A 27,797-nucleotide genomic window follows, 5' to 3' on the forward strand; every position below is an offset into this window, starting at 1 on the left:
AAACTTCTAAAGCATGGAAAGAAATCAACAAAACTCAAAAGCATGTTTGTAGATAGGCAAGTGTGTGATCCTTTGGTTATTATTTGGTCTGTCTGCAGCGGAGATCCATGTGAAATCTTTCTGTTTTTAATGACACAGGAACAGATTTGCAAATGGAAGGTGAGAGCAGTGAAGGAACATGAACATTTGATTTTGTTTGTGTTTGGGTGGTCCAAATCATTAAAGTTTTTTCTAAAAGCTGTGCAGGCTCCCCAGCTGAAGAGATTATATTTTTTTCCTGTGAAAAGTCATGCCTGGTTGACATAGTAGAAAATTGCAGAGTTGATATTTTTTGATTATTTTAAAAAAAAGGGGGGGAGGGCTTTCAAATTTCTCATTTCTACATAGAAGACTTCAGAGTTAGGGCTGTCCTGGTGCTGTGAGGGCTGGCAGTGGGAGAGGGACCTCCCCCAGCAGCCCGGAGGCAGCGAGCAGAGCTGGGATGGGGACCAGCTCCCACTATAGTGACAGGGTGACTCCGAGGCCAAGGCAGGGGCCCCAATGGGTGAGGGGCTGTCAGGGTTGGAGCTGGTGAGTGTGTTACGGGGAGTGATATCACTCACATGTTTGACCTCCAGCTGGACTTTGGGTTAAATTCCACATTATTTACAGTATATTCTTAGTAATGATTTAGGCAATGGTTTCATTTTTCTATGAGAATTATTACTATCTTAGTACTTTTTGTGTGGATTTTTTTTTCCCCCAGTGTGTTTGACATGCTCCCTTTTTACATCCATATTTCTGGTCTGTATGACAAACTTGCAGGTTGTCAGTCTGCCTTTAATGGCAAGCCCTGAAATCTCACAAGTCAGTTTTTCAGGCTTTTATGCTTCTGTGGGGAGGAGACAGTGAGAAATACCATGGCACCCCGACCCTGTCTTTATGAGACAAAACAACTCATCTTTGCTCTATGTCCCCATAGTTTCTTTGAATAGCATAATATTTTGACACTCAGAAGAAACTTGGTGTGACAATAATGCAAATCCATAAAACTGTTATTTAAAAATGACTGTTCTGCTATGAGTATGGCTTGTTCTTCCTGAGAGCCTCTAGTTGCCATCTTCAGGACGTTTATGAAACCTGAACAGTTTTTCAGAACTAAATTGCCTTTGTGGACAAGTAAAATGTATAGACTGGCTGTTAAAGGATTATATGCTAATTATGTTAAGTGAACCCTGACCTCAGTAATTTGAAGCTGTCTGCCAGCTTGCTTGCTGAAGCTGATCATTCCTGACAGATGTTGTTCATCAGTGCTAGGTATCAGCCTCCCCTTAATGAAAGGCACCCAGAGCATGGCCATCCTTAGGTAATGTAGCTGTGCCAAGTACAGCATGACTTCGTATTTCCTTGCTTAGCCCTGCTGCTTCCCAGCACACTTTGTCCTGATGTCAGGAGGCTGGGGCTGGACCTGGTGCTGTATTTCCAGGAGATGAAGGAGATGGAACATCATCCTTCTTGCTGAGGACCATGGTGCTGGCCACAGCCTCTCAGTGTCTGCTCTTGGCCTTGCAGGATGGGAGGAGTGGGAGGAGGGAAAGGGGTGCTGCTGGATATTTGGTAATGATATGGGGCAGGCAAGAGGAGGAGAGAGGTAGGCATGTATGGTCACCGTCTCTGTTTCCCTGCACTAGCTGGGGATGCACTTCTGGTTTCTGCTTCCCTGGGTCGGTTGCTGCCTGGCTGAGTGGTGTGGCGACTCTGCAGAATCTGGGACTGGGTTACCAAGGGAGAAGCATCCCACTGCATTTACTGCAATGACTAGGAAAAAGCGTGTTTCCATTCTGTCTTCAAGCTCATACCTTTTGAAAAACCTACAGGTTGGTCACATACACATTCCTCTTCCCTCTAAAAAGGGGTCCCACTTTAGGTGCTCCAGTCACCTCTGCTGTTTCTGGTAGTGGCAGTGGATTTTCACCACCCATTTCCCTCTCCTGAAGGAGCAGGGTGTAATTCTAGAAATGAGACTTCGGCATGTTGGGGTCATTAATTTTGTTATATTGGTATTGCCAGGTTTCTCTTTGCCGTAAACCAGCAGTTTGGGTTCCAAAGACTGAGGAAATTTAACTTTATGTTGGTTTCTTCTTATTTACTTTCTAGTTTGGGGCATTTGAAGCTTCTGAGCATTGCCTTTGGCAGTATGGCGCTCTCTTTTTTTTTTTTTTTTTTTTTTTAATAGAAAGCTAATGCTGCTCATGAATCATGTAATTTCAGCAGATCTAACTTAAAAAAATCACCAAAAGATCAAAGTCTATTGTATCAAAACCCATCAATACAGTATATTTTTTGGTAATACTTTTGTGATATGTATCATTAGTGGAACTGAAGCATCTAGGCCAATATCCTTACAAATTACCTCGGTAACCACTCTTTCAGAAGGAAACTTGTTTACTCTCTTGTTTTCAATGGAAGTGAGAACTTGGAGAATATTCTTCTGATTGCCACTGACATGAATATTAATGAAAAATGAGTAAAGGCTTGGAGGGAGTATCTCAAATGTTCCTTTAAAATTCTAATCAGCATTATTTTATCTTGGCTGTAGCAAAAGAATTTTTGAATCTACCTTAGGATATGATTAACATTTATTATTTTAAACAAAATGAGCAAGCCAGTTCTCATCAGTTGGTTTATACAACTTCTGTATTTTTGGCTGTGAACTCCATATTAAATAATGTTTGGTTTGAGACTGTTTTTAATACTAGTCCTCAGAAGTCAATTAAATTCCTACTTCCTGAGTCTTGACAGCAGTTGTTTACTTTTCCTTCAATTGATTAGTTTGCTATTAAATTTTAAGTTCCTCTGTCCCTCTTTTTTTTTTTTTTTTTAAGTTCCACCTGTTTTTTTGTCATCTTTGCTCAGTTTTTGACCTGTTGACTCCCCTACATGGCTTCAAGTTGTTCCTTTTGCTCTTCCTCCCTGGTGTAATGCTTGCTTTTTCTCTTTCATGCCACCCTTGCACAGCACTAATAAAGTATGAGTAGTCCTGGAGTCCTTAGAAATATCTATTTTTCTTCCAAAAAGGGCCTCCAGTATTATGGTATTGATACAGCCCTTAATGCTTTTGTGTGTTTGCAGGTGTCATGGATAAAATAACAAATTTTCTAGAGCAGGGACTTTGCAAACTGATGTTTATGCTTCTAGTTTCTCTGAAAGGAAGCTGCTCCCATGGAAGTGAGACATAAGGTATGCTGTGACAGACCTCTCCTGGGCTTTGTTCATAAGAAAATAACTGAGAAAATGCAGGCTGACAAGTCGAAGCTAATGTAGGGAGAAGTCCTGCTTGAGCCAGTTGAGGATAATAAGCCACAACAGAAGATACTTTTTTTGTTTTGATTAAAGTGGTGACTTAAGCAGAGAAGGTAAAGAAAAGTTGAGCGGGGAGAAGTCCTCAAGGGAGCTCGTTGCCAGCATAGGCTTTACAGTAGTTCTGTGTCACTTCTGACACTGTGTGACTCCTTTACTAAAGAGCAAGAGGAGATCATAGTAACTTCACATTTTTCCACTCCCCTTCTGTTTTCTAGGAACTTGTTGGAGAGTTTCCTGTGGATTACAGGCAGCTCCTGATGCTAGTTTTCAAGTGTTGGTGTAGTATGATACATAAAGCTGAGATTTTTTTCCTAGGGAGCCTTTCTTTTAGTCTCCTCATAAAATCTGAAAAATATTTTTTAAATGGCAGAGCTTCAGAAATAACACGTGACTTAAGGATAAAGAGAAGAGAGGAGAGCAGTGTATCTGGTGCTGTAGTATTAAGTTAGATACTGAGATGTGCCAGTTTCCAGTGTCAGCATTTAAAAAGAAATAAAATTTCTTCCATCTGTCACCAATTCAGAATAGATCAGGCTTGGTTTTCAGTCTCTTCCTTTGGAAAGTTATCCCAAAGTCCACTGGAACTTGTCATTAAGGAGACTTTCAGCTTATATGTTATTTATTTAATTAATCAGTTACTAGTAGTTCTACCTCTTTTTAGTTACCGATAGTAATACCGCTTTTCGGTCCCTTATTGGCCTTCTGTAGGTGACCTCCTGTTTTTCTGCCTTTTCAATCTGTTCCTAAAACGTAGGCCTACATTAAGGACCCTGTAATATCTTAATATAAGGAAAAAAAAGCACATCAAGTGTGTTCACAGGAATTATTTCTATGGATCTTAAAAGATATCTATAAGTGGTAGCATTTGTTTGCCTCTTCAGAGTCCTACTTTGCTTTTCCATCTTGCAGCCTTCTAGCACCTGCCCACAGCATACCCTGTCTTCTCATCCTTGCCCCATTGAAGAAGCTTCTGAAGCATTCTGTTTATGTGCGGCTTTATGTGTAATTCACGCTTGACTTGTTGTAAACGCAGTTTCATAAATTTAATGAGAAAAGTTTAAAAAAAAAAAAAACCAAACAAACCCCACCCAATTGATTCTGCTTAGCATAGAAGGTAGTGATGGCCTGTGAGAGCCCTTTGTGCTAGAAGAGTTCATGCCACATGTAGGGGCTCGTCCTCAGGAGCTGCTGTCCTGATGGAGGTGTGCCCTACCATCAGGGGTGGAAACCGCTGTGGTATCAAAGTGTGTTCTTTTGAACAGGGCTTCATCCCAATGCCTGAGGTAGTCTTTTACCCTTTCAGGTAGCCTGGAGGCAGACTAGTCAGTGCAGCTGTTGTGTGAGGGTGGCTGTTGATTTCACTGATACGCAGCTTACCTGGTGTCTTGGAGGGCTTCAGCCATCCCAGCTCTTAGGAAACTCTGATGAGACCTGGTATGCACAGCTGAGCGATGCTGTCAACAGACCTGTGTTGCTTTTGTTCAGTGAGGTGAAAGCTTTCAAGGTCTGTACCAGCCCATCATTTCCTCATGACTCCAAATTCACACTTCAGTTTGATTTTTAGTATGTGTAAGATCCGTCAGTAAAGCAACTTTGAAAAGTCTCTGGGCGCTGGTCACACATATCTGTAGGGGGTCATGCAGTCTCCAAAGTCCTGGCAGAAGAGGAGGGGTTGCTCCAGGATGCGGGTGGGAAATCCTCAGCTCAGGCTGCTAAACCACTGTGGAGAAAAGGGCCAAACATATGTCAGCAGTAGAAGTGCTGTGAGAAGCTAGCCTAGAAAACAGAGGACAGATTGGAGACCTGATGCAGGGTTATAAAATATCTGGAATTTCCTTAATTGCCTGGAACTTCGTGCTTAGGTAGATTAGGCTATTGTAGTCCATTTGACCGGTGACAAAGCTGTGAATAATTGAGATGAGCTGGTGTCTGACAGGATGGGACAGAGCCCAGGTTTAGCTGTAGACAAGTCCTGCTGGTGGACAATGCTGTGTGAGAGCAGCAAAGAAACCACTAGTGCTTACAGATGTCCAGACCACAGGCAGCGTGTGGACAGCATTTGCAGAGCCTCTTGTAGTTTATCAGGCACAGAGTGCAAGTTCTTCTATATCAAGAGCTGTCTATACTTTCCATGCACAACCCCATAGCTGCTGTAAATAATGAAGGCTTTGCTTTCCTGATATGTTTAACCTCTGGCTTAGACCACATATGTGCTCAGAATAGCAAATATGTTGTTATGCAGCATGCAGCTATGGTAGCTGTGTTTTATGTGGATGTAATGCAGTCTGTAACTCTGTTGGTTAAAGAGTGTACATTTTGTTCAGCCGAATTGATTTACATTTTTGCGTTCATAACGCTTTTCATCCTTTCTTTGGTAACAGTCTGTGGTACTGTGACTGTTCCTGATCATAAAGAGAGATGCTGCCATTAGGGTTTTTTAGCATTATTTATTGAAGAGTTCCTTAAGCATAAATCAAACTTTTGAGTTCCTCATGACCTGAAAAAAGGAGACCTTTTTCTCCAACCTCCTCCCTGTTGGTCTCCTGCTGGCATAACTAGCTGCCATTCCAAATATTCAGGGACTTCTTTTGTTCGCCTGTCTTTTGAGGGTTTTTAGTTTGTTTTGCTGGATTTTGGTTTATTGCAAGATCCTTATCAGGTGGAGCCCTGTAAAAGAGAGGGCAGATGTTCTTGGGCTTTCACTTGCCAGCTTAAAAGATCATGGAAGCTAACTTCTTTCTCTTTCTCTGCACCTAGTTACTTAAATGTTTGATTTGGCAATGAGTCCAACCAAAAAAACCCCTCACTGGTCATGCTGAAAATCACCATTTCGTGAGAGCACGGTTCGTGTACATAATGTTCAGATTTTTCCCTGAGCTTGACCCTGGTAGCCCATCTACTTGATGAATCATTGTGGTACTTTGTGGGTTGTACTGTTCAGCAATGAAGGAGATGTGACCTATGTGGGAAATAAGGAACAACACAGGAGATAACTGGTATTTCTCTTGAAGGTGTACCAATGTCAGCTCCCAAGTATGTCTTTATTAGCCTGTTGAGCTGCTTTTTTTTCTCACAGAAATCAATACTTTATTTCAATAGCAGAGGCCTTTCATCTGTTTTTGTCTAATTTTCTTTAAATGAATTTTCTGTTGAAAACCAGCTACATATATGTATATATATATTTTACAACTCTAAAATTGCATTTTAAGCAAAATCTGATGAAATCCTCACTTCCCATTGAATCACTCAAGATGTCACATCACAGAAGCAATCCAGAGCAAACCAGAATTTCCAGGATTAGGATTCTAGAAATGCCTCATTTGTTTTCATTGAGTATAAGGACACAGTTTTCATGAAGGATATTATTTTTTTACAGCTTCAAATGAATAGTATTTAAAAAACAATTACCCAAGGCCTTTGGTCATTTTATGTGTATATACTGTAAGCAGTATTTGAATACACTGCTCATCCTAACACTAAACACACAAATTACAGTAAAAGCAAATGCATTTGCAATGGAGCAAGATATCTGGGAGCAGCCTACGACTGCACTAAGGTTCCTGGACCATACATGTTATTGGCAAAGGTGTTTGTAACCTCTTGTTTAGTCTGTCAGCTTTTCCCTTGACTGCTGCTGTGTTACAGGACTTCTGCTTGGGTTGAGTCAGAGCCATTTGAACAACTTCCACTTTCATTGCCAGTCTGGAGAGGGAAAAATAACCCAAAATCAGTGGTGGAAAGTGTTTTGCTTTGGATTTGCCTTATCTAAGGAAGTAGAGTTGAACTGTGCTTTTACAGAGCCTTTCTGGACTAACTTCCGTGTCCATGCAGGTTCCATCCCACCACTGATTTTTGTGATATTAAACTGCATGGGCATGGCTGCCTACTCCTGGATATGTGACTTCATTGAAATGAACGAGACACCTTATGCCAGGAGTAGTGTTTTCTTTGTCACACAGTATTTGCCAGCACTTAAAACAAGTTTTATTTTGTTAGCTGACTTCTCTGTAAAGCGAGTTTTCTGAACATGTGTGATTAATCTGTGTTGGAAACACCTTCATGGCTTGGTGTCAACTGCAGAGTTTCTTCAGTCACATTGGGTCACAGATGGCAAGGGAGGAGGGAAGAGATTATCTTTTGGGAAAAGAACTTGTGGCTTCATTTTCCTAATCAGATTTGTGATTTCTGTGTAATTGGACGGTTTTATGTCACAAAGCATGAGCTACTGCTGGCACACAAACTTCAGGCATCTCTGACCTCTTTTGAACTTGCTAATTCTGAAGCTTTCTGTTCTGCATTTCAGTTGTTCTTTGATTATGACAACTTTGAAAGAACTATGCTTTGATGGAATCTTGTATGAGGCATCTCTCTCGAAGCAAGTTAAAACCTGTGCTTTGAAACATGGGGTTTGCATCTTGATCAATACTGAGACACAGTGAATTAATATGTGTATAGCCCTGAGGAGATCTTCGTATGGGTTTACTTTCTGTGCCTGAAAGACCTTACACCTGCAAGGAATAGAAGCACAACAGTGGTGTGGAGCTTGCAGGTGTGTATGTAAGCTCAAATCTGTGCTATCCACATGGGTATTTCCATAAATACAGGCAGGGAAATTTCTAAACATCAATGGAAGTTAATCATCCGGGCTAAACTGCACATAAAATTATTAACTTGGTCTGGATGAGTGAGCTGCATTTGGGTTCAGGAACATACCATGACTGTCTTGATATCCTCTGCTTCTCAGTTCAGCACAACTCTTGCTGAATACAAGTTGTCAGGTCTCTGTGCTTTAAGTTGCTTTTCCATGCATTGCAAAGACAGTTGGGACTACTGATTGAGCCAAGCAATAGACTGAAAAGTGGTGTGGCCAGTGGGAACATCCTTTGAGGAAAGAGGAGGACAGATGAAGACTGCTTAACATTAGCAGTTGCCATTAGATTCTCTACATTTAAACATGTTCATCAAGAACAGTTGCATTTCTGTAGGAAGATTCAATGCAAATCAGTATCTCTGGCTATTTATTAATTGATTTGGCTGACTTCCTCTTCTATTTGTTCTGCTTTGATTTCTGTAACAAAATAAATTTTATATTTCTTATTTTACTTTTTTCAAGCTTTACAGACCAGATGCAACAAAACACCTGAGTGTGCAGGCAGTTCTTAAAGAAATACTAAAATCCCACCGAAGCCGATGGCATTTAAGCATGAGCTTTGCAGAACTGGGGAGTAATGTTCAACCAGTAAAGAATGAGATTAGAAGCCTGACTTCCCATTTTTACTGCCATCATAAATGAGTGCAGGTATTTTTACATACAAAATAAAGCCCTCTAATGTGAAGGTCATGACCATTTTTGGTGCCTTTTCTGCCTACTCATGTACATCTTTCAGACTTCTGAGGTCTTAGTGTGACCTAGCCCTGCCATACTGCAAGAAGCTCTACAGTCTGCTGCACATAAAGCCAAGTTTATTAATTCATATATTTGATAAGGTTTTGGGTACCATGGAATATAAAACTCTGAGGCAAAACACTGGAGGAACTGAATCCAGATGTTACAGACTTATTGGTGGGAACTGGTCATCCTCTTCTTACACATGCTTAAACTGATCAGCAGCATTTGAATATGGAAGAAATTCCCAAGTGCTTTCCTCTGTTTTGAAGGATAGATCGCATGTGGAATGAGCCTTTCTTTTCCTCCCAGTATCAAGAGTAGCCAGTGCCTGCAGACCAGAGAAGATGCCATCATGTTGCATCCCTGTGCGCAACACGCAGTGTCATTACAACAGGTTTTTGGTTTGGGTTTTTTTTGTTTGGTTGTTTCTTTTTTTTTTCACTTTGTTTTCCTTTTGGTTATTGTATAAAATTTGCCATACAGCTGAAATTGGAAATTACCACTGTATTCTTAGGGTTGTTTTTTTTCTGTTCTTGATTTCCCAGCAATGTTCAAAAAATTCGAAATGCAGTGATCTTTTCATTGAGTCTAACCACTAAACTCGCACTGCCAAGTCCACCACTAAACCATGTCCCTAAGCACCACATGTGCATGTCTTTTAAATACCTCCAGGGATCGTGATTCAGCCTAGTGGCGTCCCTGGGAGGCCTGTTCCAATGCTTGACAACCCTCTCACTGAAGAAGTTTTTCCTAATATCCAATCTAAACCTACCCTAGTGCAACTTGAGGCCATTTCCTCTTGTCCTGTTGCTTGTTACTTGGGAGAAGAGACTACACCCAGCTCTCTGCAACCTCCTTTCAGGTAGTTGTAGGGAGTGATAAGGTCTCTCCTCAGCCTCCTTTTCTCCAGGCTAAACAACCCCAGTTCCCTCAGCCGCTCCTCATGAGACTTGTGCTCTAGACCCTTCACCAGCTTTGTTGCCCTTCTCTGGACACGCTCGAGTCATTCAATGTCCTTTTTGTAGTGAGGGCCCCAAAACTGAACACAGTAATCGAGGTGTGGCCTCACCAGGGCCGAGTACAGGAGGACAATCCCTTCCCTAGTCCTGCTGGCCACACTATTTCTGATACAAGCCAGGATGCTGTTGGCCTTCTTGGCCACCTGGGCACACTGCTGTCTCATATTCAGCTGGCTGTCCACTGAATTGGTGCTATATTTAAGACTTCATGGTTCAGTAGAGCGTAACCTGGAACATTGACTTTTGCTGCTGATTTTTACAGCATGTACCTCAATTTTAGGTAATACTTATAAGCCCTGAGCAAAAGAGCATGAGAAAGAAAAAAGGCATAAGAAACTCAGTGGTGTAAATTGTCAAAATAGTATCGCCTAAAAAATCTGAGCTTTTATTAATGTATTCTGAAGGACTGCAAGTACACTATATATGAAACTCTTCAGTCTGTCTGATGCTAAACTAGGGAGAACAGCATTGCTGTTCAGAAAAAAGTCCTTATTGCAGGCTAAGTGCTATAGCCTCTTGTACTTAAGTGCCCAAACTTGTCCTGTCTCAGGGCAGTAATCGGTAAAAAATTTCCAGCTGGTGTCATGAACGGTACCGTTGCTGTCTATAGCTTATTCTCAGTTGGTCCAGCTCAAAAAGAGTTAAGAAATTTCTATGCTAGTCCTGGGAAGAACAAGTCTACATAGCTGTTCTGCCTCTTAGAGCCCACATTCCTTCTTTTTCTCAATTATAAAGGATATACAGCACATCAGCACGTTAAATGTTGTTCACGTACACACCTGCGTATGCAGTGCCTGCCTTGGCATTCTGTTCTTGTGCTCTGATTCTGCCAGCAGACCTGTGTGGCTGAACCTTTGCAATGGGGAGAGGAGTCCTGTTTGCCTGACCCTAAACTTGCCCATGTGCAATCACTCATAATCAGTGGCATCAAACAGTGGAGCACCAGAGTCCTCATTCCCTTTGTCCGTGCAGGTAATCCCAGCGATCCTGGTGAAGATCTTACAGTGAATAACTTTGCTAAGGTTTATATGCGGTTGCAGGCTTTGATGTTGTCATTCTCACTTACTGATGCTTTGGGGTTTTTTTAACTTTTTTTTAAAGAAACCTGTAAGTGTTCCACTGGTATCGATTTTTCTTTTGTGCATTTTTACTATCATTTTAAACCTTGCCTTGCTGGTGCTTGTCAGAATTAAATGATCCAGTAAGAAAATAATTTCCATAATCTGTGAGAAGTTGTGGAGATCGGGGGACATCCCAGAAGACTGGAAGAAGACTAATGTCACCCCCATCTACAAGAAGGGCTTAAAGGAGGATCTAGGAAATTATAGGCCCATCAGCCTTACTTCAGTCCCTGGGAAAGTTATGGAACAAATCCTCCTGGGGGCTGTCACAAGTCACATGAAGCACATGACTGGGAGAAGCCAGCATGGATTCACCAAGGGCAAATAGTGCTTGACAAACCTGATCACCTTCTATGACCAAGTAACCTGCTTGGTTGATGTGGGCGAGTGGTGGACATTGTCTACCTGGATTTCTCCAAGGCTTTTGATACGGTTCCCACAGCCTCCTCCTAGAGAAACTGATGTGTTATGGTCTAGATAAGTGCTCTGTGCAGTGGGTGGGGAACTGGCTGACAGGCTGCACCCAGAGGGTGGTGGTAAATAGCTCCTTTTCAAATTGTCAACCCTGGCATGCCCAACGAGTATAGTGAAGTTTGGGATCTTACTGTCTGGAATAGTGTCTTTCTATCTGCTCAGGGATTTGCGGTGCATAAAGGAGTAATATACTTAAGAAAGTCAGGTTTTGAGCAAAACTGAGGGACACAGAAGTCCTTTTAAAACTTCTACTGCAATCTGACAGCATTTGTCCTTCTTCTCTGGCTCAGCAAGCACCGACAAATACATGCATTTTCACTTGTGTAGTAGGAGTCGAGGCTTTTGCAGACTTTAACAAACAGTCAAGAGGAGGGTGATCAGATCCTAGAAATATAGGAAGTATTTTGCTCAATGCCTGTTTGGCTGTGTGTATTTAATTTATCTATCTTGTATTGTGTGCAAATGTGAATGTGCAAATACTGTAATCTGCTCATTCATGAATGCAGCTATATGCTCCGCTTCTTTCCCTTTCTTTTTCAGCTGACCAAGGCCTCTGGCCGGGAGAGCAAATACTGGGCTGTAAGTGTGGAAGTGGAGCCGTCATGAGAAACTGAAAATAGCAGCCTCCACTGGATGTAGATTGTGCTACTAAAGCAGTGGAGTACTTCTTCAGATGCTTGATGTTGAATGTAAACATTTGTAATCAATTTTGAGTGGGTTTAGCGTTAAACGAGTTGTCTCCTTGAGGCTGATGAAACCACTCCAGGAGATACTTAAGAGTTTTGCTGAATGAGAATTGGCTTGAAGGCTGGCATCAGGATACTTGGAGTGGATGTGGCAACCATAAAACATAGGCAAAACTGATCCTGAAATGGTCTGAGTTAGGTTTTGCGCAAATAGGTAACTGTTATGTGTCTGAGTGTCCCATAAGCTTGCCAGTTTGAACACTAAAAGTAAATGTGTTCTCTTAATAATGAATTCTTCTTGTACGAGGATTTTTACTTCCTCAGAAGGCTTACTGGCTTACTGTGATAGCTCCTCCTGCCCTGTCTGGCAGTCATATCCCTGGATTTATTCATTTGGCACAGACTATTGGGTTCATGGTGACAGACACTGCTGTGTGTTTTCTACTAGGTTGTGTGTAGTTTCATTAAAACTCTAATAAAGCCCTAATAAAATGTATGTAAAGATAAAGTTTCCTATGCATCCCCAGGTTATAAAAATGTACTGATGATTTGCTGAATGAATAAATCTTTTTTCCTAACATAAACAGAATCGTCTAAATCTATAGATTAATCTCATAATAGATTAATCTTAAAATGAAAGAGTTATTTCGTGTATTTTGCTTGTAGTCTGCCAGAACAAAATCCACAGCTGCTTTTTGCAGGAACCTGCTATACCCTGAACTGTGACGTGGGACATCTGTAAAGCAGCTTGTTCTTGTCATTCATCCTCAAATGTTTCTTCCTCCAGTTTTTGTACTGTGATAATTTTAGCACTTCAGACACAGAACAATGCTTTGTCCTTACGTGGTTTGGTAGCTAATTTTGAATGTATGTGAAGAAGAAATCCTTTTTTTTGTGACTGAGAAAATGGAGATGAAATGGCGATTTGCTCAGGGCTGCTCACATTGGGTGGCACCAGTAGGGAATGAGATGCCAGGTCAGGCCTCATGGCTGCTGGGGCAGAAGCTGTCTGCCAAAGTGGAATTGGCATGCTTTGCTGGTGGGCTGCTGTGTAACATGGCTGTACGCACCTGATGTGGTAAGGACAGGTCTGTCAGAGCAGTGGGTGTGTGAATATGGAGAGAGATAGGGGACAATACCAAGTCCAGGCACACGTGAAGAAGGGCATGTAGAGACAGGAGAAAATCCAGCACTTCTGGGTGAGGTGCAGCAGTGCCCTGGACAGTGGTGTGGTGGTGTAGATGTATCCTCCCAGAGCCAGCCCGGCTCTTCAAGGACAGGCCTCTGGATTAGGTCAGTTCTCCATGGCATGGCGCCGGGCCAGTGGGTGATGCCCAAACTACCCTTGGTGCCCCCAGCTTGCTCAGACTCTGCTGGCCCTGCTGAGGCCCGGTGTCGGCCAGTGGGCACCCTCTGAGAAGAGACCGCGGGAAAGTGGGAGCGAGACCCTCACAGGGTAGTGCGAGGTCAACCTCTCCCGTGGTTCCCCAAGCCAGGCCTGTTGTGGTTATTAACACTAACAAAACATTGCTTGTTAGGAAAGAAACCCGACTGGCTTCTCATTTTGAGCTAGAAAATGAACTGGAAATAGATGATGTCAAACTCCATGAGCAGAGCCTTGTTTCAGGGCAAGAGTAGCAAATAACTCTTCAAGGCCAATTTTTGTTAGAACACTGTCAAAAGCATTTAATTATTTCTTGTCTAAGAAAAGGTAAATACGTAAGAGCTCACATAGCTCTAACATTTACTGATTTTAAATGAAGTCAATGCACACTAAAATTTGGACAATTAAGAGTGATAACGCTGAGATAACAGTTTTATAACCCTCTGAGTAATTAGTTGAGAGTATTCCAATGTCTGACAATAATTGATGCTTAGAGAGGTGTTCATTTACCTATCCAGTCTTCACAAAGCCCTCCAGGATCACAGCTTGCTCTTCATGTTATACAGTCAGACTTCAAGTGCAACAAAGTTTGAAGTTTTATGTTAAGAAGTTTCTCGGATGTCAGTGTTTATGCATCGAAAATTCAACTGCAACAATAAATACAAAAAAATCCAGAGACATGGCTTTGAAGTGATAGGAAGCCTGTGCTATATATAAGCCCTCGATTTCAGAGGAGAAGCTGTTCAGAAGTTTACTGTATCAGGTCCCAGCTCAAAGCCTTCTGAAAATTGGTGGAAGGATTCCCATTGTTAACAGCAAGCTTTGAATTGGGCCCAAGGTGAATGGTGCGGGTTTGCTACTTTTATGGTACTTGTGAACACAACTCTTGATTTTTCACATGCAGGAGCCTCAATGGTTCACACAGCTGCAGTATTGATTCAGGATTTTGGTCTGACATGGAGTGCATGCATCTGCCACGTCCCTGCGGTTCCCAGAAGGAGCTGCTGAGTGCTGCAGGCTGGTCGTAGGTCCTGGGTGCTAGCGCAAGAAACGCGGCAAGAAAGGTCACAGGAGATGCAAAGACTCTCATCTTCAGGCAGTCCAAACCCTCACGAGCAGTGCTGCGGCTGATGCTGTGGAAGGCGCTGCCCTTCTGTAGATGGACCCTATGCACTAAAGCTACTCCCGTGGAGCAGCTGCAGATACAAAGGCTGGATTTTCCTGAGGCTGGTAGAGTAAGAAGTAAAGTTTCACTGGTTTCTGGGCAGTTTATTTTGTGTTTTATAAGAAGTGGAATCTGTTGACAGATGCTGACAGTAATTTGGGGGAGACAAATGTTGTTTTGGTAGCTCTTTTATCCTTATGCAAAATTATCTTAGGCATTAACGTCCCTTGGGTGTGATTTCTGCAGAAAGTTTGTGTGTTTTGCACATGAAATTAGTAGCTTATTGAGGTGCTGAATTATTTAATTTAGCCTAACTTTAAGCAGCAGTTTGTACAGACCATGGTCTCACATCTCAAGAAATGGTGATGAAATATCCCCATAGCTGTACTTTGAGATACCATGTGTGAGAAGTTCCTGTAGCATAGTGCTGAACTTCCTTAGTACCTGCTTATTGCATGCAAGGTTTTTAGAAAGATTTCTCAGAGGGAGAATTTGTATGAGCCCTTCTTGGAAAAGACTTAACTAGAATTTAGACTAGACTTCATGCTATGAAGCTGCTGATTTTAAATAAATGTCACTTAAGGATATTTTGAAGACTTTCTTGCTGAATGCCGTGTTTTATTGATGAGTTCCTTGAAGCACTTGGTGGTGCTCCAAATGGTTTCTGTTTTTTCTGAAGCAGTTTCTACCTTTATTTTAAGCTTTTAACTGTTGCACAGGTTTTTAAAAGTATAGAACTATACTGTCTCTATTTTTGAACAACCCAGAAGACTGCTTGTTACCAAATAGTGTTTTTGTGTGTAACTCGTGTTTGCAGGTAATGTACCTCATGTTTTGTTACTGGTATGAAGATCATACAGGTTGTAAAAGAGGGTTGTTCTTGAGTTATGCACATTTTACTTCTGCTGTTTGGCCTGATGGCTGTTAACAGCCACTGACACTATGGAACCACTTTATAGTGAAACCTTTGTTGTGTCCCTTCACCTGTATCTCCTCTGTTTTCTCTGCTCAGTAGATCAACTTCATGGTAGGTGGCCTTTCCGGAACAGAGAATCTGACTTAACATGTACAACATGGCATTGCACAACATTGCTCTAGCAGCAGTGAGAGAGATTTACTATTTCACTCAATTATCAGATCAATTTGCCCCTTCCAAATTCACTATAAACTGGATCTGCTATGAATCTGAGCTTCAGAGAAGCCCATGCTGATGGCATTGCATAGATTATTGCATCCTAATCTTGCATGTCTTTTTGCAAAGCTTTCTTCTTAATTTATATTTCCTTTCTTGCTGCAGTTTTTTTCTCTATTTTGTATTGTAGGATCGGGATACTCACCCCTTGAAGATGACGAAGATGTGTATGCACGCAATAGATATAAAGGTGAATGCTTTGCTTATGTGCTAAAGAGGATCAGCTGATTGCTGAGAGAAAGCTTTGGTCTTCTTTTTTTTTCATGGATTATAAAATCTTGGTGATCCAGCTCCATGTTTTTTTGCATGGATTTTTAGATCAAGATTTAATTTCTAATTTTTTTTAACAATGGAAATTGGAGACCGAGTACTGATCACCACTCTCTTATGCACCTGAGTAAGTAACTTTTGCAGTGCCTTTACTCTTGGAAGATCAGGTTGTTAAATCATGAAAATCTTTCTTCTTCATACATCCTAACAAAACCATCAATGATAAACTGACTCAAAATCTGGGCCTACTGATGGTAATGTATAGGAGCACATGCAAGAGAACTTGATTTTCATGATTTCTTTTTTTTTTCTCCCCATGAAATTGTTTGCATTTCAGGTTAACCTGCTACCTGAAATGCCAAGTGAAGTGTGTTTAACAAATGAACGCATACATTCCAAAAGCAAATTATGTAGCGGATGAATGAGTGAATGGACTGGCATGTTTATAAAGCAAATTCAGGTTTTCTTCCCTATTCTAGAAGATTTTGCCATTCAGCAAGATTGAGAAGTTTGCCACTACCAGTAAATCTTCCATTTACTATGTCCATTTTCTTAAAAACTCTGCTTCTTCTCCCTCAGAAGCCTAGACAGTAAAGAAACTTAGCATTCAATTTGTCACTTTAAATGGTAACTGTTCCGTTTTAGTAAACTAGTCTGTGGATATGCTTGTGATTGTAATAATTTTGATTACTTGAAATTACTGGGCATTGTTGTCCTGTTGTCTGTTACTGATTCTCTGCAAAGAATCAATGGGCCTTATAAAAGGTAAGTCATAAAGCAGTTCAGACATTTATGAAGAACAAGGAGGAAAGCACAGATGCTATGTTGCTGTTTTCATAAATGTCTTATGTTCCTCCCAGTAAAACACTTCAGTATAAAACTTTGCTTTCAAACACATGCAGAAGTATTTCTCTAAAGCTTTATTTAGGTAAACTCATTTTTCTTTGCCTTTTAACATGTAACCCTCTGCAGACACATAGAAAAAGAATGTCAGAGATCATGAAGATAAATCAATGCCAATTCATGCCAGGGCAGGCAAGTAGTTAAAATGTGGATCTGTATAAATTCCTTTTATATGGTGATCCAAAATGGATTATACTCATGTCAGCCAAAATGTCACCAGGGTAAGTGAAACATAATGACTCATTCATGCAGATATTAAAAACTGCCCTGAGTTTGGAAGTGTTACTGCCAAATGTTGAAGATCACACAATGTGAATCTAAGAGTATAAAGCGTTGGAGTAGAAAAGGCTCACTCTTCATTAGCATACTTATTTCAGTTGGTATTGGGGAGAAGGGGTAGAGAAAGACAAAGCAGGGAAAAATGGGCTGCGTAGCCACATTCAGAGGTTCTCCTTACATATTCAGTCCAGCATTTTGTGTGTGGCCTGTTGCTTGGCAAATAAAACTTCACAGTAACAAATAACTAAATTATTTTTTTTAGCTGATGTTAACATACGCAAGCAGAATTGTTTTTTCTTTGCACACATACTCACTAAACAGCAAGCAAGCACACATTCATCCTCTTTGGCATCTGGAAACAAAACATTGCAGTTTATTTGGGGCAGGGGGAGGGGCAGGAATCAACCTCCTATCAAACCTTTTTGTCTTCATCTGGATGTCTTTCAAGTTGCTCAGCTTTCCAGAGAAACATCACTGAGACTTTCTGTTCCTGCAGCATTTTTAGAGAGTTTTTCCCTTCCTCCCTGGTGAACCCTCAGCTGTGTTGGCTGGTGTACCAGCAAGCAACAGTACAGCTGGTCACTTTGCATGCTGCTTGTGAAGGAAATGCTCAGCTGGCTGGTGTTTAAACAGGACTAGGGGGTTGAGGGAAACAATGTTCTAGAAGATGCTTTCCTTCCTGCCACTTGTCATGGCTGTCTTGGATCATATTTGATGAGGAAGGACTTCCCAAATACGGCAGTTCCTGTGTTTATCACAGCTCTAGTGCTACTGCTCTGACGATCCTTGTTCTTAGTATGTTTTCTCAAATGTAACAATGAAACAGTAGCCCTAACTGTAGAGGCAACATCGTGGCTTCAACCATTTCTGCTTGCTGCCTGTTTTCCAGTGGTTTCAAACACAGGATTGAGTCTCTGAAATGTTTTAATACTAAGTGATAATGCAGGCTATTGTATTGCTGAGGAATGGCGCAAACTTTCTGTTAAACAAAAAAACATTACATACATCCTGGTACCTAAAAACCCAAATTTCAGTTAGGTGAACAGAGCTCAGTACAGATGGTGAAGTTCCAGAATAGATGTCTTGGAAACCTGTATCTTTTCTTATTCCCAGAGCCTTCAGGAACACATCTGATCCTGTCTTGAGATAGGGAACATCTTGTGTGACCTCTCAGGGCCCCATCCAGCCCTAATATTCCATAAATATTCCATGTAGCTGCTTAGCCTTTGAAAACCAGTATATGCCTTCACTTAAAAATAAACAAACTTTGATCTAAAACTTTGTTGTATTGTTTGATGTGCTTTCAGGCACATAAGCTTTTTAAGTTAGCTGTGTTTTTTTCAGTGATACACCAGTTGGTCTAAACTGAGATATTTGCGCCCTTATAAACCTTGCCTCACCCACTTTCTTCTAATCACATTCAGTTCTAGAGTAAGCATAATAATGTTTTAGATCAAACAGATGTTCCTCCTAAGCTCTTCAAGTTATCTGCATCCAAAAGCATGCCTGTTTTTGTTTTTCTTTCTGACAGTATCATTTGGTCCAGTAAAAGGTGCATTACCCCTCCCTTGAAACCTTGCTTTGTTTCTCTCTGTAGACCACCATAGCTGCAGCAACACTACAGAAAGGGCTTTTTCAGTATTCTGTTTGTGCATTAAACTGCATTTGTTAGCTGTTAGCTACTTTTTTTTTTTTTAAATGTATGTGCAGCTGTGTATGCAAGGCAAGCGTGTTTGTAAAGCCACAAAAATTTGCAGAAAAACTCAGGCAATTTGCAATACCTGAAACAGCTGCTTTGTCTTTTTTTTTTTTTATTAGCCTCTTGATCATGTTGCAAAGTGTATTTGTGTTGGTACCCTTTACAAAGGAAGTCACCCATGCATTTGCACCTTATATATGTGGAAAACCTGAGGCATAAATATCTTGAACTCATTTGCTGAAGGATTACCTAGTTGGCTGGGGCAAAAGCTCAGCCTATCTGAATCTTCATCCCCCCTGTTGTGCCCCTTCAGTCAGTCTCTTAGTAATTTCAGGTTTAAACCCTTCTGCAGAAAAAACGAGGCCTCCTCCTTAGTTAAGGAGATCCTACAGCAAGTGGGAAAAGTGCTTTTTTTTTTTAATTAAAAAAAAATATCGAAGCTTAAGGTCTTCAGGGCATGAGAAGAACAAGTCAGTCACAAAAGTTGGAAATTTTTGGGATGAGACCATTGAAGGGGAGGTTATGGAAAAGCTGTTCGCTCAGAAGGAGGAAGGTTTCTCCAGAAGGTGAATGAGACAGAAGCTGCCTCTGTGAAACCAACATACATGGCTTCGCCCAGAGAGTGGTCGGAGGTGATGCTTGAGACTGCACCAGTGGCAGGGGGTAGGCTGCCACTGTAATACAGCCCCTCAACAACATGGCCCAAGTCAGCTGATGGGTTTTTTTTTTATTGTTTTTTGGTAACTGGGGTAGAGATTAGCGTGAAGGACAGGAAATAGTTCTAAAAAAAAACCCCAACAAGCAACAAAACCCACTCTCCACCAGACTACCTTGCCTGATTGTAAGGTAAATAGTGGAGGATGTATTTGACATTCATTACTTTTGGAAAACAGAACCATAGGTAAAAAAAAAAAACAGATGTGGGATGATTGTGTGGCTGAGCCAAAAAGCTGAACTGTACTCTGCCCCTAACCTGCTGTGTGTTGTTACACTGGTGTCACAGTTACTGTGTATTTGGTGACACTGCAAATAATGCCACTTACACATCTTTGTTTTCACATGTATTACTGAAATACAAAAATAAGCATGTCACAGTAAAATACAACTGCTTCAGAAACAGACTGTTCTAGAGGAGTGAGCTCTTGGTCTGGTCAGAAGCTTGACAATTCGTCTCTGATTTTAGTCCTTATGCTATTTGTGTTGATTCAGGACGAGCACAGCAAAATGTACATGCAAAATGTAGTTTCTATTGGGAAAGCAAAATATGTCCTAGAGAGGTTGTACACTGAATATCCCAAGTATGAGAAATATAACAGGCTGTATTGGTTTTTGTTTGTTTATGTGAGGGGATGATCCAAATTGTGTAGAAAAATGTACGTAACAAGCTAGATGTGAACATATGCCAAAGATGATCGAGAAATTATTTTTAAATGTCTCCTGTGACTTTGTAAGAGTGAAGGCAAAACCTCTTTGTTTTGTTTGGGTTTTTTTTTCCATCTTTCTTGCAGACTTGGAAAGTTTTGTCATGTACCTCCCACATGTCACATATTGTCACACAGGATTTCAGGACCTGTCATCTTCCTCTTTTTGCCTTGTAGTCCTGCCCTCCCTCCCTCTCGATATGTCCTTTTCAACTCTTGGAGCTGAGAAGGGGCAGGCTTAGTCACTCCTTGTGTAGGAAACTCCTACTGAAAAGCTGCCTGCTGCAGAAAAAGCATGGCTTTCTTGATGTACCTTGTTGCCAAAGCTAAACAAAGATTTTGAAGCTTTGGCTGGGAAGGGGAAGTTTCTATTTGATACTGCACCCATCAATATCACAGTATGGTGTTAAATCCTCACAAGAAGATGGTACCCATATCCTGAGTATTTTAAAGTATAGCCCTGATCAGTTATTAAACATTCAGTTTTATGTACATGTGTTCCCCTTTTTCCCATGACTTCAGTAGGAGCATTAGCCATGAAGTCCCAGCCAAATTCCAGCTTTCCTCTGACTTGGCAGATCCATCCATGTCACTGTCCTGCATCTAGGAGCAACTAGAAGGTGGTTCTTGTAGTTCAGGCTACATTTCCGTGATATTAAGGAAAGGTAGTCCTCCACCCATCTTTTGAGGTGAAGAGTATAAAACATGAAGTCTAGACCTTTGAGAACATTTAGAACTGGATTTAAATTTCTGCAGCTTGGGTTCCCTTTTCTGAATATGTGCTAAGTATATAATATGTTCATGAATGAACATGGACACCCTCTGACAGATTTGACAGTAGGAAGTGCAGGGGTTTGTGCTGTCAAATATATGCATTGTGCCTGAATTCATGTTGCCATTGGAAGCTACAATTACTATCAAAAAGAGAGGAAGGTCAGATCTTTCTGAAAAGCTTTTCACTTTGTTGGATTGGGCACTTGCCTTCAGATTTAATCATGGCAAAGGTATTGTGCCCATTTGCTCGTAGAAGGCTATTTTGTGGGTGACATAAAGAGCATTTGAATGTTTCAGTGTGGCACTGCAGAACTGCTTGAGAACAGCGAGGGAGCGGCTGTTCTTGCACACTTCACGAGTTCCAGTTCAGCCTTAATCCTGGGTGCTAACTTGGAAAGTAACCTTGCAAAACTGGAGCCGTACTTAAACCCTGAATGGTGGTTCTGACATGTGGAGGTTGTATACAGACAGGCTTGACATTGGCAAGATGATTTATGTTATTTTAAGTCACATCCTTTCTGAGACAGGCCTTGAATTATCACAGTTCAGCCAAGACAATGTCCTTTACTGCACAAATTATGGAAGATTTATTTTAAATGGGCAGTGGGAGAGCTCAATGTTGTAAAGATTACAATTACAGGTAGACCAAAGGTGTTCCTAACGCAGCCTTTTGTTACCAAAGAGATTAGATGTATCCATTTAAAAAACAAGAGGGAAAAACGGTCCGGTTGTCATTAAACTGTCCACACGGTGGCACACTTATTCCATTGACAAAAAATCGTAGACCACACGCCCCCCACCCCACCCCCCAATCTAATGGATACAATCTTTAATGTTTGTAATAAAAAAGAGCTGCCAGTCTTTGAAGGACTGACTTTCTGGTGTAGAAGACTTAGTGCACCTTGCTGCACTGTTACTTCTCCACTTGGTGGCTTTTAAAATAAGACTTCTTTTTCCATTTCTTCTCTGTGACCTTGAATAAAGAAAGTGATTTTATGTTTGTGTCTGACCTTTCACATTTTGCAAAGTACTGTGAGTGTTTTTCTGTTCTCTGTGCTAGAAACACCATGGTGCTCCCCCATTAAGGTGAAACATGGTTATGCAAACTGCAGGACACCTCAAGGGGAATATTACAAGAATGTATTGGGGACAAGATGTGATATTCGCTGTCAAAAAGGCTACGAACTACATGGCCCTCAGCAGCTAATTTGTCAGTCAAGCAAACGCTGGTCTGGGAAAGTGCTGTGCAAACGTAAGTAGATATGAAATCCATGCTGGTGGCTTGTGCCTCAAATTGAGCAGACAATAAACTTTACTTGTCTTTGAAACAGTGATCTTGAGATTGTTATTTGCATTTTAAATATTGACAGTATACTTGGATATGTATATTGGCTTGTTGCAGAGCATCTTGCAGTGGTACGTGGCATGGTAAGTATCATGAGTGGTACAAATACTCTTGGCAGAGGACAGACAGGGAAATTTTGTGAGTGTGGGATTTTGATTTGTGGGTATAATTTTATGACAGAGCCATAAAGGTGTTTTAAGATATTGCCCATCTTGGATTTTGTAAGGTGACACAATTTGTATCAGGTGTCTAAGTGGGCACTTGCAGTAAAACATTTTCTGAGAGGAATGGTACTTGTCATCTTTTTCTCATAAATATTGCATTAGGCCACTGTGTATGTCAAGTTAAATTTGAAATGCAGCTAATAAGAACAGTGTGAAAAGCCTCATGCGGAACGTGACTTTCTCCCACTTGTCATTTTCTAGCTGTATCCTTATTTCTGTGTAATACCCCACATTCACATTAGTCTAAGAGGGGATAACAAGTTTCAAGAAATCTTTGTGTTCTGTTCCAGAAAAGCGCTGCCCCACCTTGTCCATGCCAACCAACGGAGGCTTCAAGTGTTTAGATGGTGCCTACTTTGGCTCAAGGTGTGAGTACTACTGTTCACCAGGATACCAGCTGAAAGGCGACCGTATAGTAACGTGCATGGACAACAAAGTTTGGAGTGGCCGGCCAGCGTCCTGCGTTGGTAAGTAGGATGGTTAGTCTGCATCCTGGAAAGGCTACATCTTGAGGTACCTGCTGGTGCCAGAGTCCTCCAAATGAATTCCAAAATGCTCTTTTATCCAGTTCCTCAAGGAAAAAAGCAACTGTCCCTTTTGAGGAAACAGAGAACAGTTTTCCAAGGGTTACATAGTGCTGTCACTTAGTACTTTCAGTCCCACATGACCACCTTCCTTGCACACACGCTATCGGGTCCAAGCATTGTCACTTTAATATAAAGATGAGGCTGGTGTGAATGGTGAGTGCTTTACAATGCTTGTAACAGCCTTCACTGATCTCCTGGCTGACTTGTTGGTAGTCTGTAATTACTGGGCTGCTCTTCTACCACGTTCTGTCCTGGCATCTGTCCTGCTCTCTGCAACTTAATGATAAAACAGGTTTGAAACTAAACCCTTTGTTTGACCTCCCCTGTTACTTTTATTTCTTGGGATTATGGTTTTCAAATATATTCAGGGAATATGAATGGATTGTAGTTACCAGCATGGTTGCAGTGAGCATTTCAGCCTAGTTCACATTAGTTATGCCAGCAATTTTCAGTACAAAGTCAGTGGTCTCCTGGGAACCTTGACTGGAGCAATTGTTCTTATATACATAAATCAGAAGAGAGAGAAACAAATATTGAGATTTAACTTTCCTTCCTACTAATGAGATTTCAGCAGATAGTGAAGTCTCAGCTACTGCTCTTGTTTCTGGGAAGTTCCTGAGAAAAGGTTCAGCAGCCACCCACAAAGGAAGGTATTTTTTGACCATCTGAATTGTCTACCAGTAATTTAAGCTTGTGGGTGGTAGAGTGTTTGTGTTCAGTGTTTTCTGTGTATGATGACTTGGTTTTCCTTAGAATGCCTGTGGCTCAGTCTAGGTTAGCAAATGGCTTTGGAGTGTCTCCACTGTGGCCTGACATTTGTAGAATTTTGTTCAGGTTTCCCGTTACTTGGTGTTGTACAAATGTAGAAGTGAGCCTGCTACTTAGTTCTAGACTGTTGGTAGTGTCTGTTGTTTTTATTTACAAAAACAAGCCTTGTCCTTCTCCATCTCGTGAGCAGAGGAAGAAAGACAAACCCTTTTAAGTTTGGGAATAATAAAATGTTGTTCTCTATTTCCTGGCACTTTCGGAAGCTCATCTGTTTGCGGCGACAGGGTGCTTATTAGAGACAATGCTGTCTTGCATAGTGTAGGCAAGTATGTCTTAAGCAAAAGAAGAGGCTAAGTTAGCACTAACACTTCTTTTTAGTTCCAAAAATACAGGATAGTTGTTGCATAGGGTATGATTGCAAGTCTCAAGTAACCCAGTAAAAGTAATACTATTATTTAAAGTTCTGGTAATACCACCTTACCAGAACTTAAGGAGAAGACCCCTTCACACCTTGTGTGCACACAGTTCCTATATGCAAACAGTTATGCTGTTAGCAAACTGTTTAATGAGGTTATCTTTTGACCTCTTGATAGATAGGGTAGAGATTTTTTTGTGACCAGACATGACCCTAACAACGTAATGCAGTTTGCAGTTGAACACATATCCCTTGACTGTAATTCAGTAGGTACAGAAAAGTCATCAGTGAACTGCAGCCTACACAAGTTTACCAGTGGCCAGGAGGGTACTGGCTGAACAGCTCACCTTCAGCTGAGGAGTAAAGTTAAGGTGAGGGGAGCAATGAAATATAAAGGCAAAGAGGCTGGTTTATTTCTTACTTTTAGCACATAAGCAATTAGTTGCACTGTGCACAGTAGGCATGTTACGTGTGATCAACAGACGTGGGCTGGTAAAGTTCATGTTATTGTGAATAGGCAGGGAAGTGGCCTGGGGACACCACAGCTATTGGCATCAAGTATGGCAAAATTACTGTAGACCTGAATTTATAATCCTCTTGAAAACAAGGGGCTTTCCTGTACCCTTTTGTACTGCAGTTGCACTGCTTAGCATTTTTGCACAAAATTATGTGAGGTTCACAGTGCAGTAGTGAAGATGCATGTAGGCGTAAAGCTAACATAATTGCTGAAACAGGTATTCATTAAAAGGGGGGAAAAAAGATTTTTTTTTTTTTTTAATTAAAATGATGTATGTTTTACAGTCTCTTACGGAAGCCCTTACAGACAGTGAGTATTCTATCCTAATAAAGCAGACTGTCCCCTGTCCCTCTCCTGTAAGAGGAAGGATATCCTTCGTGTTGCAGAAATAACTTTTGATTAAAAAGATCAATGTACAGCTGCTTTTGGTTATCAGCTAAAAATGCCAATACTCACTTGAATAATATTTCCATTATATCCTTAATGCACTATAACATAGATTGAAATAGGTATTTTCCTCTAGAAGACTGAAAAACGTCACAGTCTTTTCCTCTACAAAGGTTTCATTTTCCTGCTGATTGTATCACAGTGGTTGTGGTAAATGGCTGTCACTGTGCTAAGTCATCCTTTTGTCACATCCTAAGACTGTATTGATAGGTAGTTAACTAACAGCTTCCCACTATGGATCTCTGCAGCAAGCTCTGCACTGAGTCATTAATTATACAGGCCCTGATAATGGATGTTTTGAAATACAGAGCAATGCTTTGTGGAGGCAGGGGTGGGGAGAGCAGGACAATGTTTTTCATTCCCCCTTTTATGATTTCCAATCTCTTCATCTCTTTATGCTTTTGACACAGACTAGTGTTTTGAATTAACTTCCAGCCATTGTTTATTGTCATCAGCAATCAGTAATAACAGTGTGTTTATGTATCAGCAGACCATTTACCTATCCCATACGGACTCTTGAATAAGCAAGCAGTGGGCATTCAGTACCATCCCTCTGTTTCTTTCCTCTTGTCATCCCAAATTCACAAGCAAATAAACATAAACCTTTAATATAAACATAAACTCTTTAAATTTTGTTGAAATCATTAGTAGGGCCAGTCCCAGAAGTATGTTTAAAAAAAAAAAAAATCTAAAACCTATTTGAAAACTTAGCATTTTTCTCCACAAAGTTCAAAAGGTTTCTTTAAAATTCAGTGTTCCACCACTGACCTCCTGATGCAATGTCTGCACTGCTGCTTCGCCACATGAAGCGAAGTAACCAACAAAAGTGACAATTTAAAAGAATGTGGCTGAACAGTGCCAAATTTTTTATGAAAACTCAATTTCCCTGCCCATGATTTAAACCTTGCAGGCAAGATTCACCCGTTTAACACATAACCCTGCTAAACAGGTGAAATAAATCTGCTTGGCTTTTCATCGGTCTTTCAGCAGTGACACTGTAGTAAAAACATAAGACTAGCTATATGGGGTCAGACACCTTGCAGCGTGTCCTGGCGTCAACTCTGCCCAGGAATACTTACTATGTGAGAGAGTCTGACAATCCGGCACTTACAGGATGATTTTTCTCCCTGATAAAACCTCACCAGCAGTCAGCACTCTTGTGGGTTCCTCCGCTGGGGTTTGTTTTGGAACCAGTTTAGTTTTCTGACCTGCAGATGGGCACCTTGCTCATGTCGTACATTTTATTGAAGGTTTTTTGGGTGGGTTGTGTTTCGGTTTTGTCACGTGCATTTGCCTGGATGTTCTCTGGTCACCTGCTCTGCATTTAAATGGGTTGGGTTTTTTTAGACCTGTCTTTCTTCTGCCAGGCTGTGACCAAGGTGCTCAATATGCTGTAGGTTGGCTTCAACTTTGTACAAGGGCACAAGGAAAAAGACAGGAGCACTGTTTGGTTTAACACATCCCAGTTAAACTGCAGTTTAACACATCCCCAACACTGCAGTTAAAGAGCCTCTTTGGTAGACAGCTGCTTTCTCTTGGTCCATTTCAAAGTGGAGTTATTCTGGTGAGGTTCATTTAGTGCCTGTTGGGTGCTAAGAGGCAGCTGAAATGACCAAAGAAAATATCCTTGCCAGGACTTTTTAAGCCCAGCTAAAAAGGCTGTCCCCTGGGTGCTTGGTGAGTTGGTTCCCACAGTAACCGTACTGTTTGTCTCTACGATGTGGAAGTCCAAGCCAGTTCATACCAACCAGTCTTCTCTGCACTAAATAGCTTAATGAGCCTCCTGATTAATTAAGTGCTTAAAACACTGGGTCCTTAAATGCCATTCTGTCTTTTATTCCAGCATTACATGTATTTACCGTATACTGTCCATAGCACAGTGGTGAGCTGTTGCCACAGTAAACTAACCAGAGCCAGAAGCAGCCTTGGTGAGACTGGCTTATTTCCTACCCTAATTCAGCTACACTGGGGGGTTATTGAGATCAACGCAGTTTTGTAGAGGAGGGCAGAGCGCTTGCTGGCTGCAGCATGAGCAGGTTTCCACACATAATGAGGTGCTCTAAAAATAAGGGAGTGAGTAAGAAACGTGAGGAAGGGAGACTTACTACAGCCAGAGTGAATGCTTGAAAATCCTTCTTGCTTGTGTATTGCAGCAGATGAGGGAAGCAGGAGTGAAAGAACCCAAAAAGAGAAAAAGGTAAAGAAGCCATAAAGAAGAATTAAGTGCCTTATGTATCTTTAGTGAAGGGTGTTCTTGTAAAGTACAGGAAGCTTCAGAAGCTGTTCATTTGTAATTGCTCCACTCCTTGCAGTGGGAACTCACTAGCTTCACCTTCTAGTAGGATTTGCAAAAAAATCAATGGTTATCCTCCCTAT

At 41.2% G+C, this 27,797-nt stretch overlaps 1 protein-coding gene across 3 annotated transcripts in view; it reads left to right on the forward strand.

The window, feature by feature from the left end:
• The window catches only part of SRPX (sushi repeat containing protein X-linked), a 49,059-nt gene that overhangs the window by 11,806 nt on the left and 9,456 nt on the right, over positions 1 to 27,797 (forward strand). Inside the window, exons 2-4 of one of the 3 annotated variants that reach the window (XM_074816876.1) lie at positions 15,903 to 15,962; positions 22,179 to 22,370; positions 22,978 to 23,154. In XM_074816876.1, coding sequence (XP_074672977.1) covers positions 15,903 to 15,962; positions 22,179 to 22,370; positions 22,978 to 23,154 — 429 coding nt within the window. Of the gene's footprint in view, positions 1 to 15,902; positions 15,963 to 16,014; positions 16,170 to 22,178; positions 22,371 to 22,977; positions 23,155 to 27,797 lie in introns of those variants that run through there. The other 2 variants (XM_074816878.1, XM_074816877.1) reach the window with 2 other exon arrangements.

The sequence above is a fragment of the Strix aluco genome, chromosome 2 (assembly GCF_031877795.1).
Source record: "Strix aluco isolate bStrAlu1 chromosome 2, bStrAlu1.hap1, whole genome shotgun sequence".
In the NCBI taxonomy this organism is placed as follows: Eukaryota; Metazoa; Chordata; class Aves; order Strigiformes; family Strigidae; genus Strix; species Strix aluco.